This window comes from Trachypithecus francoisi, unplaced genomic scaffold (genome assembly GCF_009764315.1).
Source record: "Trachypithecus francoisi isolate TF-2019V2 unplaced genomic scaffold, Tfra_2.0 Lachesis_group1, whole genome shotgun sequence".
Taxonomy (NCBI): domain Eukaryota; kingdom Metazoa; phylum Chordata; class Mammalia; order Primates; family Cercopithecidae; genus Trachypithecus; species Trachypithecus francoisi.
In genome coordinates this window covers 178,527,289-178,544,662 of record NW_022681454.1, presented here as the reverse complement: position 1 = coordinate 178,544,662, position 17,374 = coordinate 178,527,289, and the positions used below count along the sequence as shown (strand labels likewise).

At 48.6% G+C, this 17,374-nt stretch overlaps 1 protein-coding gene and 2 long non-coding RNA genes across 9 annotated transcripts in view; 1 reads left to right on the top strand and 2 right to left on the bottom strand.

Moving 5' to 3' along the window:
- The window catches only part of ACSL1 (acyl-CoA synthetase long chain family member 1), a 70,629-nt gene extending 67,972 nt beyond the window's left edge, over window positions 1-2,657 (top strand). For all 7 annotated transcript variants that reach the window (XM_033215827.1, XM_033215829.1, XM_033215831.1 and 4 more), the window contains 3 exons: window positions 335-436; window positions 549-620; window positions 991-2,657. In XM_033215827.1, coding sequence (XP_033071718.1) covers window positions 335-436; window positions 549-620; window positions 991-1,131 — 315 coding nt within the window. In that variant the 3' untranslated portion in view covers window positions 1,132-2,657. The remainder of the gene's footprint in view (window positions 1-334; window positions 437-548; window positions 621-990) is intronic.
- LOC117086202 overlaps window positions 1-16,294 on the bottom strand; it is a 53,541-nt gene extending 37,247 nt beyond the window's left edge. Inside the window, exon 1 of the long non-coding RNA XR_004438241.1 lies at window positions 15,104-16,294. This is a non-coding gene — a long non-coding RNA (uncharacterized LOC117086202). The remainder of the gene's footprint in view (window positions 1-15,103) is intronic.
- LOC117086201 lies at window positions 1,631-5,544 on the bottom strand. Its single transcript, XR_004438240.1, has 2 exons — window positions 5,465-5,544; window positions 1,631-3,319 (listed from the first exon to the last, which is right to left on the bottom strand). It is a non-coding gene; the product is annotated as an uncharacterized LOC117086201 (long non-coding RNA).
- Window positions 16,295-17,374: the final 1,080 nt, after the last annotated feature.

The window sequence follows — 17,374 nt, the reverse complement described above, 5'->3', positions numbered from 1 at the left end:
GTCTGGGCGACGGAGCGAGACTCCGCCTCAAAACAAAACAAAACAAAAAAAATAAGTATACAGAAGTAAATACAAATTAGAGGTTTGTTAGATTGTTATTTCCAGTGGTTTTTAAAAAACACTAATTGCAAAATTCCTGATACCAGCCACATTTTAGAACCAGGAGTTCTTAATCTGGGCTGAATGAACTCCTGGGAGACGGGGGTAGTATGTTCTGAAGAGATGAACCATAATTTGGATCATATTCTCCCAGGGGGCCATAAGACAGAAAAAAAACCCCTATTTTAGAGCATTTGGATCAAGCTATGTAATGACTCATTTGTCTGTGTTAAAGGCATTTCTCATTGCAATTGTGGTACCAGATGTCGAGACATTACGTTCCTGGGCCCAAAAGAGAGGATTTGATGGGTCCTTTGAGGAACTGTGCAGAAATAAGGTAAGGTTCTGAAGGGTCCAGTCTTTCCTCATCATAACTTGGCATTAAATGTACCTGTAGATATTCAGGGACCTCCAACAGAGGAAGTAATTTATTTTTCTTACCCTATTAGGATGTCAAAAAAGCTATCCTCGAAGACATGGTGAGACTTGGGAAGGATTCTGGTCTAAAACCATTTGAACAGGTATGACCTTCATCTGAGTGCATGAATTCCTGTAAAACAAATTTTCCACTTGGAGATGTTTTACAGGTAGATTATATAAACATATGGGGTGACCTAAAGACATGCATGAGGAATAAATAATGGAGCAGTTTGACAGGGGAAAGGTTTTTAAATCAAGAGCACGTGTTCTCTTTTCCTGGGCATCAGAATATGATCCTGAATCCTGTCCTAAGAGTAGGGTGCCTGTCCTTTGTGGAGAAAGTGCAGCTTGGCTGAAATGAGAGGATAGATTGGATGGCTGGAGGATGTTGATTCCCTCCAAGGCTTATGTGCTTTTTAGACCGGTGGCCTGTGTCCTCTTTCCTCGTTTAACTGCCTTGTTTATTGGCAGGTCAAAGGCATCGCACTGCACCCTGAATTATTTTCTATCGACAATGGCCTTCTGACTCCAACAATGAAGGCGAAAAGGCCAGAGCTGCGGAACTATTTCAGGTCGCAGATAGATGAACTTTATTCCACTATCAAGGTTTAGTGTGAAGAAGAAAGCTCAGAGGAAATGGCACAGTTCCACAATCTCTTCTCCTGCTGATGGCCTTCATGTTGGTAATTTTGAATACAGCAAGTGTAGGGAAGGAAGCGTTCGTGTTTGACTTGTCCATTCGGGGTTCTTCTCATAGGAATGTTAGAGGAAATAGAACACTGCCTTACAGTCACCTCATGTTGCAGACCATGTTTATGGTGATACACACTTTCCAAAATGAGCCTTAAAAATTGTAAAGGGGAAACTATAAATGTGCTAAGTTATTTGGGACTTTCCCAGTTAAAAAGGTGGCTTTTACATCTTCTGTCTCCCTGTTTTTCTATTCAAGGGGTTAGGACTTTGCTCTCTCTGAGATGTCTGCTACTTGCTGCAAATTCTGCAGCCGTCTGCTGCTCTAAAGAGTGCAGTGCACTAGAGGGAAGTGTTCCCTTTAAAAGTAAGAACAACTGTCCTGGCTGGAGAATCTCACAAGCGGACCAGAGATTTTTTTAAATCCCTGCTACTGCCCCTTCTCACAGGCATTCACAGAACCCTTCTGATTCATAAGGGTGATGAAACTCATGTTCTTCTCCAGTCCCGTGTGGTTTCTGTTGGAGCATAAGGTTTCCAGTAAGCAGAAGGGCAGATCCAACTCAGAACCGTGCAGATAAGGAGCCTCCGGCAAATGGGTGCTCATCAGAACGCATGGATTCTCATTCATGGCAGAATGCTCTTGGACTGTGTTCTCCAGGCCTGATTCCCCCATTCCATCCTTTTTCAGGGGTTATTTAAAAATCTGCCTTAGATTCTCTAGTGAAGACAAGCATTTCAAGAAAGAGTTACCTGGATCAGCCATGCTCAGCTATGACACCTGAATAACTGTTGACTTTATCTTCACTGAACCACTCACTCTGTGTACTGGCCAACAGATTTTTAACGTGGTTTTCATATCAAAAGATCATGTTGGGATGAACTTGCCTTTTTCCCCAAAAAATAAACTCTCAGGCAAGCATTTCTTTAAAGATATTAAGGGAGTAAATATACTTGGGTACTTATTGAAATGGACAGTAATAAGTAAATGTTCTTATAATGCTACCTGATTTCTGTGAAATGTGTTTGAGAAGCCAAAATTCTAGGATGTAGAAATCTGGAAAGTTCATTTCCTGGGATTAACTTCTCCAGGGATTTTTTAAGTTAATTTGGGAAATTAACAGCAGTTCACTTTATTGTGAGTCTTTGCCACATTTGACTGAATTGAGCTGTCATTTGTACATTTAAAGCAGCTGTTTTGGGGTATGTGAGATTACATGTATTATATACAAGCACAACAGGGCTTGCACTAAAGAATTGTCATTGTAATAACACTATTTGGTAGCCTAACTTCATATATGTATTCTTAATTGCACAAAAAGTCAATAATTTGTCACCTTGGGGTTTTCAATGTTTGCTTTAAGTGTTGGCTGTTTCTATGTTTTATAAACCAAAACAGAATTTCCAAAAACAATGAAGGAAACCAAAATAAATATTTCTGCATTTCAGGGAGTGAGGCATCTTTTTTAATGTCACATTTAATATTCAGAAGAGCCTGTAATGTGCAGAAGCAAAGAGCAAGAATGGCCCTGGGCCTGGAGTCCTTCCCAGTTGTCTCCTTTTCTTCTTAGTCACCCCCTCTAACTCAGCTGGCCTCAGACACTGACAGACACTGACCCGAGCCTCCCACCAGGTTGTCTGTGGCAAAAGTCCTAATTGGTTGTGGAAAAGAAAGTCATGGTGTGAATAACAGAGAAGGTCCTGAAAATGCAGCTTCCTTGCTGGAAAATGGATTTCAGGTGATGCTGGCTGTAACTGGTGATTCTGTGGTGAATTTAATTCCACTATTGTATTTTAGCAGTATTTAGTATTCTCTTACTGTAGAATTATTTTAGATGTCTCTTTATAGCAGCCAACTTTTTCTTGTTTCTTTTCTTCTATCTCTACCCTATTCCTTCTGTTACAATTTTAAAGATTTTCTTTTCCACAGGTATTAATGAATCAGCCCCCCAATTTCTTCCAAGCCTGTTGTGTTTAAATCTAGTTTCCTCCCTTAAATTCTGTTTGGTGTGATGATATGCACAGCAAGCCCTGTGCAGATGCTCTGTCATCCATTCTTCCACTTTTATTTATTAAGATCCTTATCTTAGCGGGGGGCAGTGGCGTGCACCTACAGTCCTAGCTGCATGGGAGGCCGAGGCAGTGGCGTGCACCTACAGTCCTAGCTGCATGGGAGGCCGAGGCAGTGGCGTGCACCTCTAGTCCTAGCTGCATGGGAGGCCGAGGCAGTGGCGTGCACCTACAGTCCAAGCTGCATGGGAGGCCGAGGCAGTGGCGTGCACCTATAGTCCTAGCTGCATGGGAGGCCGAGGCAGTGGCGTGCACCTACAGTCCTAGCTGCATGGGAGGCCGAGGCAGTGGCGTGCACCTCTAGTCCTAGCTGCATGGGAGGCCGAGGCAGTGGCGTGCACCTACAGTCCAAGCTGCATGGGAGGCCGAGGCAGTGGCGTGCACCTATAGTCCTAGCTGCATGGGAGGCCGAGGCAGTGGCGTGCACCTATAGTCCTAGCTGCATGGGAGGCCGAGGCAGTGGCGTGCACCTATAGTCCTAGCTGCATGGGAGGCCGAGGCAGTGGCGTGCACCTATAGTCCTAGCTGCATGGGAGGCCGAGGCAGTGGCGTGCACCTATAGTCCTAGCTGCATGGGAGGCCGAGGCAGTGGCGTGCACCTACAGTCCTAGCTGCATGGGAGGCCGAGGCAGTGGCGTGCACCTCTAGTCCTAGCTGCATGGAGGCCGAGGCAGTGGCGTGCACCTCTAGTCCTAGCTGCATGGGAGGCCGAGGCAGTGGCGTGCACCTACAGTCCTAGCTGCATGGGAGGCCGAGGCAGTGGCGTGCACCTACAGTCCTAGCTGCATGGGAGGCCGAGGCAGTGGCGTGCACCTCTAGTCCTAGCTGCATGGGAGGCCGAGGCAGTGGCGTGCACCTATAGTCCTAGCTGCATGGGAGGCCGAGGCAGTGGCGTGCACCTCTGGTCCTAGCTGCATGGGAGGCCGAGGCAGTGGCGTGCACCTACAGTCCTAGCTGCATGGGAGCCGAGGCAGTGGCGTGCACCTACAGTCCTAGCTGCATGGAGGCCGAGGCAGTGGCGTGCACCTACAGTCCAAGCTGCATGGGAGGCCGAGCAGTGGCGTGCACCTCTAGTCCTAGCTGCATGGGAGGCCGAGGCAGTGGCGTGCACCTCTAGTCCTAGCTGCATGGGAGGCCGAGGCAGTGGCGTGCACCTACAGTCCTAGCTGCATGGGAGGCCGAGGCAGTGGCGTGCACCTACAGTCCTAGCTGCATGGGAGGCCGAGGCAGTGGCGTGCACCTCTAGTCCTAGCTGCATGGGAGGCCGAGGCAGTGGCGTGCACCTCTAGTCCTAGCTGCATGGGAGGCCGAGGCAGTGGCGTGCACCTATAGTCCTAGCTGCATGGGAGGCCGAGGCAGTGGCGTGCACCTACAGTCCTAGCTGCATGGGAGGCCGAGGCAGTGGCGTGCACCTACAGTCCAAGCTGCATGGGAGGCCGAGGCAGTGGCGTGCACCTCTAGTCCTAGCTGCATGGGAGGCCGAGGCAGTGGCGTGCACCTATAGTCCTAGCTGCATGGGAGGCCGAGGCAGTGGCGTGCACCTACAGTCCTAGCTGCATGGGAGGCCGAGGCAGTGGCGTGCACCTCTAGTCCTAGCTGCATGGGAGGCCGAGGCAGTGGCGTGCACCTCTAGTCCTAGCTGCATGGGAGGCCGAGGCAGTGGCGTGCACCTACAGTCCAAGCTGCATGGGAGGCCGAGGCAGTGGCGTGCACCTCTAGTCCTAGCTGCATGGGAGGCCGAGGCAGTGGCGTGCACCTCTAGTCCTAGCTGCATGGGAGGCCGAGGCAGTGGCGTGCACCTACAGTCCTAGCTGCATGGGAGGCCGAGGCAGTGGCGTGCACCTACAGTCCTAGCTGCATGGGAGGCCGAGGCAGTGGCGTGCACCTACAGTCCTAGCTGCATGGGAGGCCGAGGCAGTGGCGTGCACCTATAGTCCTAGCTGCATGGGAGGCCGAGGCAGTGGCGTGCACCTCTAGTCCTAGCTGCATGGGAGCCGAGGCAGTGGCGTGCACCTCTAGTCCTAGCTGCATGGGAGGCCGAGGCAGTGGCGTGCACCTCTAGTCCTAGCTGCATGGGAGGCCGAGGCAGTGGCGTGCACCTACAGTCCTAGCTGCATGGGAGGCCGAGGCAGTGGCGTGCACCTACAGTCCTAGCTGCATGGGAGGCCGAGGCAGTGGCGTGCACCTATAGTCCTAGCTGCATGGGAGGCCGAGGCAGGAGGATCCCTTGAGCCCAGGAGTTCCAGTCCAGCCTGCCCCTTAAAAGAATTTTTTTTGAGACAGAGTTGTGCTCTTGTTGCCCAGGCTGGAGCGCAATGGCACGATCTCAGCTCACCACAACTTCTGCCTCCTGGGTTCAAGCTATTCTCCTGCCTCAGCCTCCCGAGTAGCTGGGATTACAGGCATATGCCACCATGCCCGGCTAATGTTTGTATATTTAGTAGAGATGGGGTTTCATCATATTGGTTAGGCTGGTCTCGAACTCCTGGACTCAGGTGATCCGCCCGCCTTGGCCTCCCAAAGTGCTGGGATTACAGACATGAGCCACTGTGCCTGGCAGGAATTTTTTTTAATGCAGATCCTTCTCATGTCTTTCTCAGCTTACCTTCCTCCCCTTCTCTCCTGATGAAGTATGAGGTTTTTAAGGCCTTTCCTTTCTCCCCTCTCCCTTAGCACTAAACATAGGGCTTAGAAACTAATAGATGTTCATTAAATAAATCTTTTGAACAAATAGCTGAAATTTTGAACAAAGCTCCTCTTGCAGTGAGGTTGATAATAAACACTGGGCTCTTTTAAAATCATGGTGAAATACACATGAAGTTAGCATCGTCACCATTTTTCAGCGTACAGTTCCGTAGCATTCAGGACATTCATACTGCTGTGCTGTCATCGCTACCATCCAGCTGCAGAAGCTCTTCATCTTGCCGGACAAACTCTGTGCCCGTTAAATGACAACTCCCCGTTATCCTCTCCCATTAAACTCCTGGCAGCCACCACTTCTTTTCTGTTTGTATTAAATTGACTAGGTACCTGATATAAGTGGAATCATACAGTGTTTGTCCTTTTGTGACTGGCTTATTTCACTCAGCATAATGTCCCCAAGGCTCATCCATGTTGTAGCATGTGCCAGAAATTTCCTTCCTTTGCAAGGCTGAATAATATTCCATTGTGTGTACAGGCCACGTTTTGTTGACCCACTCATCCATCGATAGATACGCAAATTGTTCTTACCCTATGGCTATTGTGAATTATGCTGCTGTGAACACTAGTGTACAATTCTGTGGAGTCCCTGCTTTCACTTCTTTTGTATATATGCCCTGAAGTAGAACTGCTGCGTCATATGGTAATTCTATGTTTAATTTTTTTTTGAGGAAATGCCATATCGTTTTCCACATCAACTATATCATTTTACATTTCCACCAGCAACGCACAAGGGTTCCAATTTCTCCACATCCTCACGAACACTTGTTTTCTGTTATTTTCAGTAGTAGCCGTCCTAATGAATGTGAAGTGTTGTTTCATGGTGGTTTTGATTTGCCTTTCCCTGATGATCAGTCGTGTTGAGCATCTTTTCACATGCTTGATTACCACTGGTATATCTTCTTTGGAGAAATGTCTATTCAAATCCTCTACCCCTTTTTAAAAAATGAGTTGCTTGGGATTTTTATGTTACTGAGTTCTCTATATATTCTAGATATTAATCCCTAAACACTGTTTTTAATTCTTAATTTTCACTGCCCTGCTAGGGTTCAGTGGCTCCTTAACAGCACTAGAGATGTGACGGTGCTTCTTCCCTCAAATCAAAACCGCCTCAAAAGCCCAGTGGTCTCTCTCCAGCCAGAACAGAAAAGAAAAAATATGATTGATTCCAAGATAGTTGTTTGCCTGGCTGTGTGGCAGTCCATTCTTCCATCCAGGCCTCTGGCATGCTGGTACTTCTTTCTGCAGCTTCCCTGAGAGCTGAAGTCTCCAGGAGGACCTGAGTCAGGAGGCCCAAGTGGGGAAGTGTGGGTCTGGCAAGAGCAGCCCTGCTGCCCTCAGAGCTCCCCAGGGACCCCTCCCAGGCCCCAGCCCTGCCATACCCTCATTTTACATCTAAACTCGGAAAGCAATCTATTTTTAAGTCTATTTGGCATGTGGTCGTTAAATATTTTTGTCCCACTCCCTATTTGTAGATTATTGTAATAATTAAAATGTGTTGCGACACGCCAGGAACATTTTACGTAGATTACCCATTTTATACTTACAAACTTTTGAACCAAATGCCGCCATTATTCCAGCTTACAGATGACGAAATGGAAGCACACCGATCATTTCATCAGTGTCATGCCCCCAGACAGAATTAGAGCTAGCCATCTGCTTCCAGAGGCGGACCTCGAAACCTCATGCTGGGGATGGCTATTCCTTCTGGTGTGTTTTTGGCACTGAACTTCCTGATAAGACTTGGTGGACTGCTTGGTGCCAACAGTTCTGCCTCCAAGCTTCAGTACAAATGGTTTTGATTCCCATCTAATGGCTTTTCTTTGCCCCATAGAGGCTAATGCCACTTCCCAGAGTTTTATTCTGGTTTTATAACTTGAGCAAAAATGAAACCCCAAATCCATCAAGAACAAAAGCTTGATAGAAACAGCACTCACCAGGTGTGGTGGCACACGCCTGTAATCCTAGCACTTTGGAAGGCCAAGGCAGGAGGATTGCTTGCACCCAGGAATTTGAGACCAGGCAGGGCAGTACAGTGAGACCTCTTCTCTACAGAAAATAAAACAATTAGCCAGGCATGGTGGTGTTCACCTGTAGTCCCAGCTACTTGGGAGGCTGAGGTGGGTGGATTCCTTGAGTCCAGGTGGTCAAGCGTATGGTGAGCCATGATCTGCTACTGCACCCCAGCCTGGGTGACAGAACAATAACCTATCTCAAAAAAACAAAACAGATACTCTGTATTAGGAAAAAAATATGCATGAGTCACAGATACGCAGGTTCACGTGATTCCCCAGAACTTCCACGAATCACTGACCATGGACATAGTAATAGCCATAGGTATTGTGGATTTGCTGACAGGCAGTATGCCATGCTGTGCTCTTCACACATGCTCTCATTTAATTCTCACAAAACCCCTGTTAGATGGGTGGTCAGTCCATAACGATGTATTTACTGTCAGCTAAGTGCCAGGCACTACTGTATGCTGTGGAGGTGCAGCAGCGAGTGTGGCAGACGAGATCCTTGCCCTGGGGAGGCTTACTTCCTCATGGAGAGAGAGGAGGAGGCAACTGACAGGAAAACAAACGAATAATGCCGATTGTGATGGATGCTTTGAAGAAAGCAGTTGTATTGACCGTGCCCATTTTTAAGTGTTGTGGTCAGAAAAAGGTCTCTTTGAGGAAGTGACATTTGGGGGGATAAGCCAAAGAATGAACAGAAAGCCTTACAAAGCTCTGGAGGAAATGTTTTCCAACAAAAGAAGTAGTGGGTGCAAGGCCCTGGGGTGGGAAAGAGCTCGATCTAGTCAAGGAACTGAAAGGAAGCTGACGTGTCTAAAGCATCATGAGCAAGGGAAAGAGTGGACTGGAAAGAAGTTGGTGATGCGGGGCCGGGTTACCAGGCCCTGCCGCCCTGCAGGGAATCTCAGTCTTCCACTGGTTCAGGAGGAAAGGGTTTGGGGCAAGGAGTGACATTCCTTGAATTCCCCTTTTGGGAACAGCTGCCGAGGGATAAAAGGAGAGGCACAGAGACAGGTGGAGACAGTATAGTGTGCAAGGGCAGCTTGAACCGAGTGGGTGGCAGTGGCTGGAGAAGGAATTTATTTGAAAGCAGTTTGGAGGTAGAACCACTGCGTGGGAGGAACCAGGAGCAGAGAGGGCTTGGGGTATGAGCCTACTGGGGTAGATGGTGGAGCTGTGCTTACTGAGACGGGGAAGATGCCAAGGCATGTGTTTAGGAGGAGGGGATCAAGAGCTTGGACTGGAAGTTTTCACTTGAGGTTCCTGTCAGACCACCACGTGAAGATACACACGAGTCTGCGGCTCAGGCTCAGGAGACAGCTCCAGCTGGAGAGAACAGTTCAGAAAGCCATCAGCTAGAGAAGGGATTTAGACCTGTGGGACTTTATCAGTTAACCCGGGGAAGATGTGTAGACAGGAAATGCAGTAGAGGACCCAAAACAGAGTCCTGGGGCCCTCTGATGAGACAGTTAAAGAAGGAGCCGGCAAGGGTGATTGAGAATTACCTGCCTTGCAGGAACGACCAAAAACCAAGAGTATGGGGTCCCTGCAGCCAAGGCAGAAAGGCATTGTGGGAAAGGCATAAGAGGCACTGGTTAAGGCATATGCTGTTAAAAGCAAAATATGTTGCCAGGCACGGTGACTCATGCCTATAATCCCAACACTGAGAGGCTGAGGCTGGAAGATTGCTTGAGGCCAGGAGTTCGAGGCCAGTCTGGGCAACCGTAGCAAGACCTCCATCTGTACAATTTTTTTTTTTAAGGTAGAATAACATGGGGATAGTCCACTGCATTCAGCAGTGGGGGTGACCCTGGCAGTAACTGCTCCAGCAGAATAGGAAGGACAGAGCCTGCTGGAGCACATTGAGGAATGAACTCCCAGGAGGTCAGGATAAAGGGTAAATAGCTCTATTTTGCTGTGAAGAAAGTGGAGATGAGTGGACGATAACTGCAGAGAGATGTGGGGTTGAGAGGTTCGCTTTTGCTTGCAGGTAGTGGTGGTTTCTAAGATGGGAGATACTGGAGTAGAATGACATGCTGGTGAGAGTGATCCAGCAGAGAAAGAGAATGATTTAGGAAAGGGCCAGCTCGGGAGGTGGGGAGGGTTAGAGCTGAAGGTTAGTGGCGAGACTGGCCTTTGATAGGACTCTTCCATTACAACAGGAGAAGACTGGGCAATGTGGGTTAGATGTTGGGTAGACCCATGGTGATTGGGGTGGAAAGATTAGGGAGCTGTCTGAATACTTCTGGTTTTTTTTTTTTCCTTGAGACAGAGTCTCGCTCTGTCACCCAGGCTGGAGTGCGGTGGCCCAATCTCTGCTCACTGCAACCTTCACCTCCCAGGTTCAAGCGATTCTCCTTCCTCAGCCTGCCAAGTAGCTGGGGACTACAGGCGCCCGCCACCACGCCCGGCTAATTTTTGTATTTTTAGTAGAGACGGGGTTTCACCATATTGACCAGGCTGGTCTTGTACTCCTGACCTTGTGATCCACCTGCCTCAGCCTCCTGAAGTGCTGGGATTACAGGCGTGAGCCACCGCACCCGGCTGGTACTTCTGTGGGTTTTTTTGTTTGTTTTTTTGTTTTTTCAGTTAAGTATTACCTCCTTGTTATGGATGAGAAACGACTTGGAGGGATCAGCTATTTTGTCCAAGTTCAGATGCCTATTAAGTGGCTGAGCTGGATATGCTGACTCCAAGGCCTCTGAGTGTCTGGATCACCTTTTTGCTGTTCCTTCCCCTCTGATGCGAAGCCCAATGTCTTGAGCACCCTGAGTGCCCAATCATTGTTGAGTAAGTTCTCCTAAGTAGCCAATCCTCGGGTGCAGCTAAACTTTCCATTGTAATTGTACCTGTTTGCGGTGCTATGTTAGTCATGCCATAAGGTGAAGGAAGGTAAATGCCAGGGACTCTGGAATTTCCTTTTTATGTTTTCGTATTTCCAGTTGCTGTTTCCTTTCACAGCAGCCTAGGCAGTAGAGAAACCTGCCACTCTGACCCCCATCGGTGCACAGCAGGTGGACAAAGAGCAGAAGGTCCCAGTAGGACCAGAACAGGAAAGGGCCACGGGTCAGTTAGACCAGTCAGGCCCACAGCATCCCTCCCCTTCCTCAGCCTCCAGCCCCCTCTTCTTTTATTATGAAAATGGTTGCAGCCCTGAATCTGACTGGAGGGAACTCTCCTTAGGCTCCCAGCACAGAGACAGTCCTTCCAACTCTTGTCAGCAGAGTAGTGTTGGTGCCCAGTGCTGAGAAACCTCCACTCCAGCTTAGTCTGGAGCCTGCCAAAGGGATCCCCCACCCAGTGCCCTACCCTGGCTGACTCTTCACCACTGTACCCTGCAGTAGATGCCTCGGTATGTATTGGTTTAGATTAAACTCACTTCTTTACTCAGCAAGAGTAATTAGGGAAATTTTCCCATCTTACTATTCATGTATTTGGCATGAACAGTGATCTAGAGTTTTCCTTTGGACTCAATCAACTCTTGCATGGTTGACTTGCTCCAAAGGTACAAGTCTTGCTAAAGGAATTTTGCTTCTAAGCTGTGTTCTTCAGGTGCAGAGGGATTCTGTTCTTGGCCTAAAACAGGATTTCTTTTTCATCAACATATTTTGCATGTAAGTTCTTAGTCACTCTTTTTTATTGAGACTTTTATCGGGCAGGGGGCGTGGGTTTGACGATCAAATTTCTCTGGCCGAAATCATCCTTGCTTAATACTAACTAACGCTACAGTATTTCTCCCCAAGAACTCCAGGCAGACTTCCTGCTTTGCATGTGGCTTGTTCAAATTGGAGAGTGAGCAGCAGAAGTACCAACCCCAGAGCCCAGCTGCAGGCACAGCGAAGCACCATGCATTGAACGGGACACACACGGAGCATATGTGAAAACCAGTTTGCCCACATTCTGCACCAGGCGACGTGTGCAGACACAGAACGACTCTGGTTTTGGAGTCCCACACCCACTGATACTGCGTTCCCCACCCTGCTGTGCTGCTGCCAGCGCCTGGACCCCACCCGGGCCCAGCTGTCAGTGGGCCATGCATTTGGGAGAAGTTCCAGGGCTGCTCCAGGCAGCCTCAGCCACCAGTTCCTGCTGCTGCTGTCTCATATCGGCTACCAAATCCGGCCACCTCTCTCCATGCCCCATTCCCACTCCTGAGGGCGGAGGCCACGTCTTGCCAGGACCATTGCACCAGCCTGTTAGTTGGCCCCCTTGCTGCCTATATGGGTCCCTGCTACCTTACCCATTCTGCAGCAAGAAAGATTTTTCTAAATCACAAGTCTTACCATGTGATTCTCCTGCTTCATTGTCCAGAGGCTTCCTAGTCTCTAGTCTGAACTGCTTCATGGAGTGAGAGAGGGGCTTCTCAAGATTGATTGTGCATCCAGTCATCGGAGAATTTTTTGTTTTTTTTCAGACAGGGTCTTGCTCTGTTGCCCAGGCTGCAGTATGTGGTATGATCACAGCTCACTACAGCCTTCACCTCCCAGGCTCAAGGATTCTCCTGCCTCAGCCTCCCAAGTAGCTGGGACCACAGGTGTACACCACCAAACCGGCCTAATTTGTTGATTTGTTTTTGTAGAAACAAGGTCTCACCATGTTGCCCAGGCTAGTCTCAAACCCCTGAGTTCAAGCGCGACTCCAGCCTCGGCCTCCTAAAGTACTAGGATTACAGGCATGAACCACCTTGCCCAGCCACCTGGGGATCTTGACATGAAGATTCTGATTCAGTAAATCTGCAATTCGGCATTTCTAACAAGCTTCCCGGGAACACCAGTGCTGCCGGTCTTCGTGCTACACTTTGAGGAGTGGGGAAACTGGTCTAATTTCTTGCCACTTGCCTAACTCTGTTCCGGCCATGCTTGTTATTCCAGTTCCCAAAGTGCATCCTACTTTTGCTCACCGCAAAAGAGCTGGCCTCCCTCCCCAGAGCACTCTCACCCTGGCCTGGCTGCTCCTACAGGATTGGAGACGGCACTTCCCTTAGAAGCCTTCCCTGATTCTCTAAGCCCAGGAAACAAATGGCATGTTTGTGGCCTGGGTGATAATGATCTTTATGCTCAATGACAAGGGGTGAGACAGCTGGCCTGTGAGGTGCAGGGGAGCAGCCAGAGGTTTCGTTCTAGAGCAGGTTCTATGAAGAAGGTTCCTGCATCACCTGGGAGGCATGTCTGCCACGTACCGTCTGCTGAGTCCATTCCTGCCTGAGCAGTAAGGGCTGCTGAGGTCAGGACACTGGCGGGACAAGGTCAGCCGCACAGCCGTGTGTACTCTCAGGTCAACCAAAAGTGCTGTCAGGATGAGCATGTTCATTACAGAGGTGAAAACCTTTTTCAGAAAGTTCTTTTCCCACCACAGCTTGAGGGAGAGTTATAGACACAAGACTCTACTGTAGACATTTTATTTCTTATTTTCTGTCCTTATTTCCTTAAAAAAAAAACAAAAAAAAAAAACTTTTTCTCTGGGATGTCCTTCCATTTTCTCTTTCTCAGGTTTTTTACATCCGTTTCAGTTGTAAAGTTACTGCTTATGCAGGTTGGAAGTCTGCCATTCCTTGGCTAAAGAAATCCTGAATTTTGCTAGCATGCTCCTGCCAGGGTCCCAGCGCCAGACTCTGCTGGCCCTTTAGGGAGCTGAGAATGGAATCTGAAGCATGAGACATTGCATGGTCATGATGTACTGGCCAGACCTATTTAGCCATGTGATCGCAGCTTGGGTAGGAGCAGTGCCAGTTAGGTCTGGAAAAAGTAAAACAACATTAGTTACACAGCAAATAAGTTCAGCAGCCGGGTAACAGCACCCAAGAAATGTTGAAAAGGATGTGACATAGGAAGAGATCTAATGTCATTGTGATTTGCTTCAAAAAATCTTTCTGCCCTCTAACTGTAAAAGGTGAGGAGTACTTCCTTTCTGGATTTTATTTCCTCTTTTTCTGAAAGAGAACATCGAAGAGAAAGTATTTTCCTCTGCTCCCCCATCTCTGCCCTCCTGGGATGTGTTAAGTCTGTTTTGCAGTGTCATAGTTACAGAGGTTGAACAATGGGTCTGCTTAAGACAGATAACAACTTCATTAAACTGCCAGGTTGAGTGAGATGTTCCTGTGTACCCAATAATTAGTAAGTGCTGTAGGAAGTTATATAAGAAAGTGGGAAAATTTGAGACATCAGTTCTTTTCCTCTCCATCATAGAAAATCATACTTTGCCTTATGGGAAATGGACAGGAATGGATCGAATAAATTGTGGAAGAATATCATTTATGTGAAAGGGGAAAAGGGTTAAGCAAGGGCAGCTAAAATGTCTAGTCTTATTCATCTTCTTGAACTGACTTTGAAGCAGTATTTACCACGTCTGAAAGTGAGGAGCTCTGTGCTCAATGACATCGTCAAATCTCCAGGCCCTTTCTTCATCTGCCCCCTGGTGGACCCAATGCTGAAAAGAAAATTCAACAGAAGAGCTCCCTGGAGAAAAGCTGAGTCCAATAAGAAATGGCGTCCTTCTGTGTATCCAGGGGCCTCCACATTCTTCTCTTATCCTCATGAGTATCCTGTAAGATAGAAAATAATATTCTCACTTAAAATCAAACTAATGAGGCCAGGCACAGTGGCGGAGACCTGTCATCCCAGCACTTTAGGAGGCCAAGGTGGGTGGATCTCTTGAGCCCAGGAGTTTGAGACCAGCCTGGGCAACACGGCGAAACCCTGTCTCTACGAAAAACACAAAAATTAGCCAGGTGTGGTGGCATGTGCCTGTAATCCCAGCTACTCGGGAGGCTGAGGCAGGAGGATCGCTTGAGGCCAGGAATTTGAGACTGTAGTGAGCTATGAAGTCACCACAGCACTCCAGCTTGGACAACAGAGTGAGACCCTTGTCTCAATCCAATCAATCAATCAAAATCAAACTAACAATTCCAAAACATGGAACTTATATATACATCAACCTCCATCACAGGGAACATATATTTCCACATGGAAGTGTCCAGGCCCAAGCACTCAGTTTATCCCAAGCCTCCCAAAAGTTTTGTCATTTTCTATAGTTTGTATAATAAAATCAATAGTTTTTTGTTTTTCCATTTCCCAAATATGAAAGCATATAACTTAAGGACCCACTACCTATGTCCTCCAGTGTCCTGAAGCCTCTGGTCCTGTGGTGTCCCTGAAGTTCCTTGCAGTTGCTCACACTGCTCCAGATCACCCCTAGGACTCCTGACCCCGCTGCCTCCACTCCTGCGTTTTCAGCCCATCCCTTCTAATAAGCATGCTTCACCCCACCCTGAACACTATCTCGTTAATGGCAGTGCATCCACACAGGTCTGCAGCAACTTCAGTTCTCGCTTCCTCCGAGGAAAGAATTTGACCAAGGGGCATAAGGCAGAGTGAGAGACAGAGGCAACTTTTAGAGCCGAGCGAAAGTTTATTTAAAAGTTTTAGAGCAGGAACAAAAGGAAGTACACTTGGAAGAGGGCCAAGCGGGGACAGGAGAGATTCAAGTGCTTTGTGGCCTTTGACTTGGGGTCTTACACGTTAGCATGCTTTGAGGGAGGGGGCAGTGTTACCTGTCCCCAGATTCTTCCCTTGGGGTGGGCTGTCCTGAAGCGCAGTGGCCGGCCAGCACTTGGGAGGGGCCCCCCAACGCACTGTGTTTACCGAGGCTGTGCACATGCGCAGTTGAGGCGTTCTCCCAATTAAACGCCATCATTTTGCCTCTTACCGCGTTTGCTTGAGCTCACTCACCCGATCTTATCGGGAAGCTGCTAATCACCAGCTTCAGATGTTTTCCTGGTTGTAGGGGCCCTCTCCTGCCCTGCTCACGTCTGCTTGACTACCTTGCTAACGATCCTTCCTTCCTCACCGCCCCTTAGACACAGAAGGCTGTGGAGTTTAGCAAACTTTACTAACGGTTAACTGGTGGAAAGAGACCAGCACAACGCAGGCACCATCTTAAAATGGAAAAGACTGGCCATGGCTTCCCTAAAAAGTAACCCGTCTTTCTCCTTGCGGGGAGTTTCTTTTCTGATTGGTTGGAATCTGCTGGGCACCTCTTGTCCCCTCTACACACCCTTCTCCCCTGACCAGCCTCCAGCCCCCACATTTATTTATATCAAGGGCTTATGATGAGCCTTTGTGTTCTCTTCCTGCCACTCCAAACCAGGTTCCCCTCCTGGCTTTCCATATCTAGAAACTCGCAGAGATGCTGTGGTTTCCATCCTCAACAACACAAATCACTACAGAAACTCTGAGATGGCTCTTCTGGGTCAGAATCGCAGGTAGGGCTCTCACACAACCTCTGCTCAGAGCACCCCGGGAGTCTCCTTCCTGCGATAGCATCCACTGGCTTTATCAGGTTACCCCGCCCCAGGCATCCTACTAGACCCCTTTCCCTCTGCCCTCCCCTCACTCAAGCCGAGAATCGTTGCCCTAAGCTGACAGTCTAACTGCGGAAGCAGCATGGAACAAAGGCAGGAGTGGGTTGGAATCTAGCTTCCCTATGAATAGCTCTAAAACCCTGCGCAAGTTTCTGTCATGAACGTATCTGTCTCTGCAGCATGTATTTTCCCCTTTCCCAGTTTATAGCCCGCTCCCCGCCACTCCAGTTCCAGCAGGAATCCAGGTGGTGCCAGGAAGGGAATGAGTGTATTCCATTTCCCTGGTCACAGGGATTGGTTCAGGGGCAGTGTGATGGTGAATGTGAGGTGTCCACTTGGCTATGCTATGGTGCCGAGTTGTTTGGTCAAACACCAGTCTAGGTATTGCCGTGAAGGCGTTTGTTAGGCGTGATTACCATTTAAATCAGTAGGCTTTTACTGAAGCACATTACCCTCCAAAATGTGGGTGGGCCTCATGCAATCTGTTGAAGGCCTTAAGACTGCAGTTTCCTGAAGAAGGAATTCTCCTCAGTCCTGCAACACAGACCCTCTGCCTGAGTTTCCAGGCTGTTTGGCCTGCTTTGTGGATTTTGGACTCATGATGGCAACATCAACTCTTACCTGAATTTCTAGCCCGTGCGCCTTTTCCCAGAGATTGCAGACTTGCCAGCTTCCACATTCGCATGGGCCAATTCTTAAAATCTCTCCCTGCTGTCCCTGTATGTACATTGGTTCTGCTTCTCTGGAGAGCCCTAATACAGGGAGGCGTGGCAGTCCTTTTTCTGGGAAGGCTGGGAGATATGGAGTCTCTTTCTCTGAATAGTGGAATTCAGACAGACATGGAATGGCTGCCGGGTTTCAAGCTCTGGACCAGGCTCCCAGGAGCTCAGGCAGGCAGCACCACTTCCTGTCAGTGGGACCGCTCCCTGGGATCCTCCGCTGAGACCTGGGATGACGGTGCCTACTGCACAGGGTAATTGTGAAGATTACATGAGTCAACAGATACTAATCACTCAGG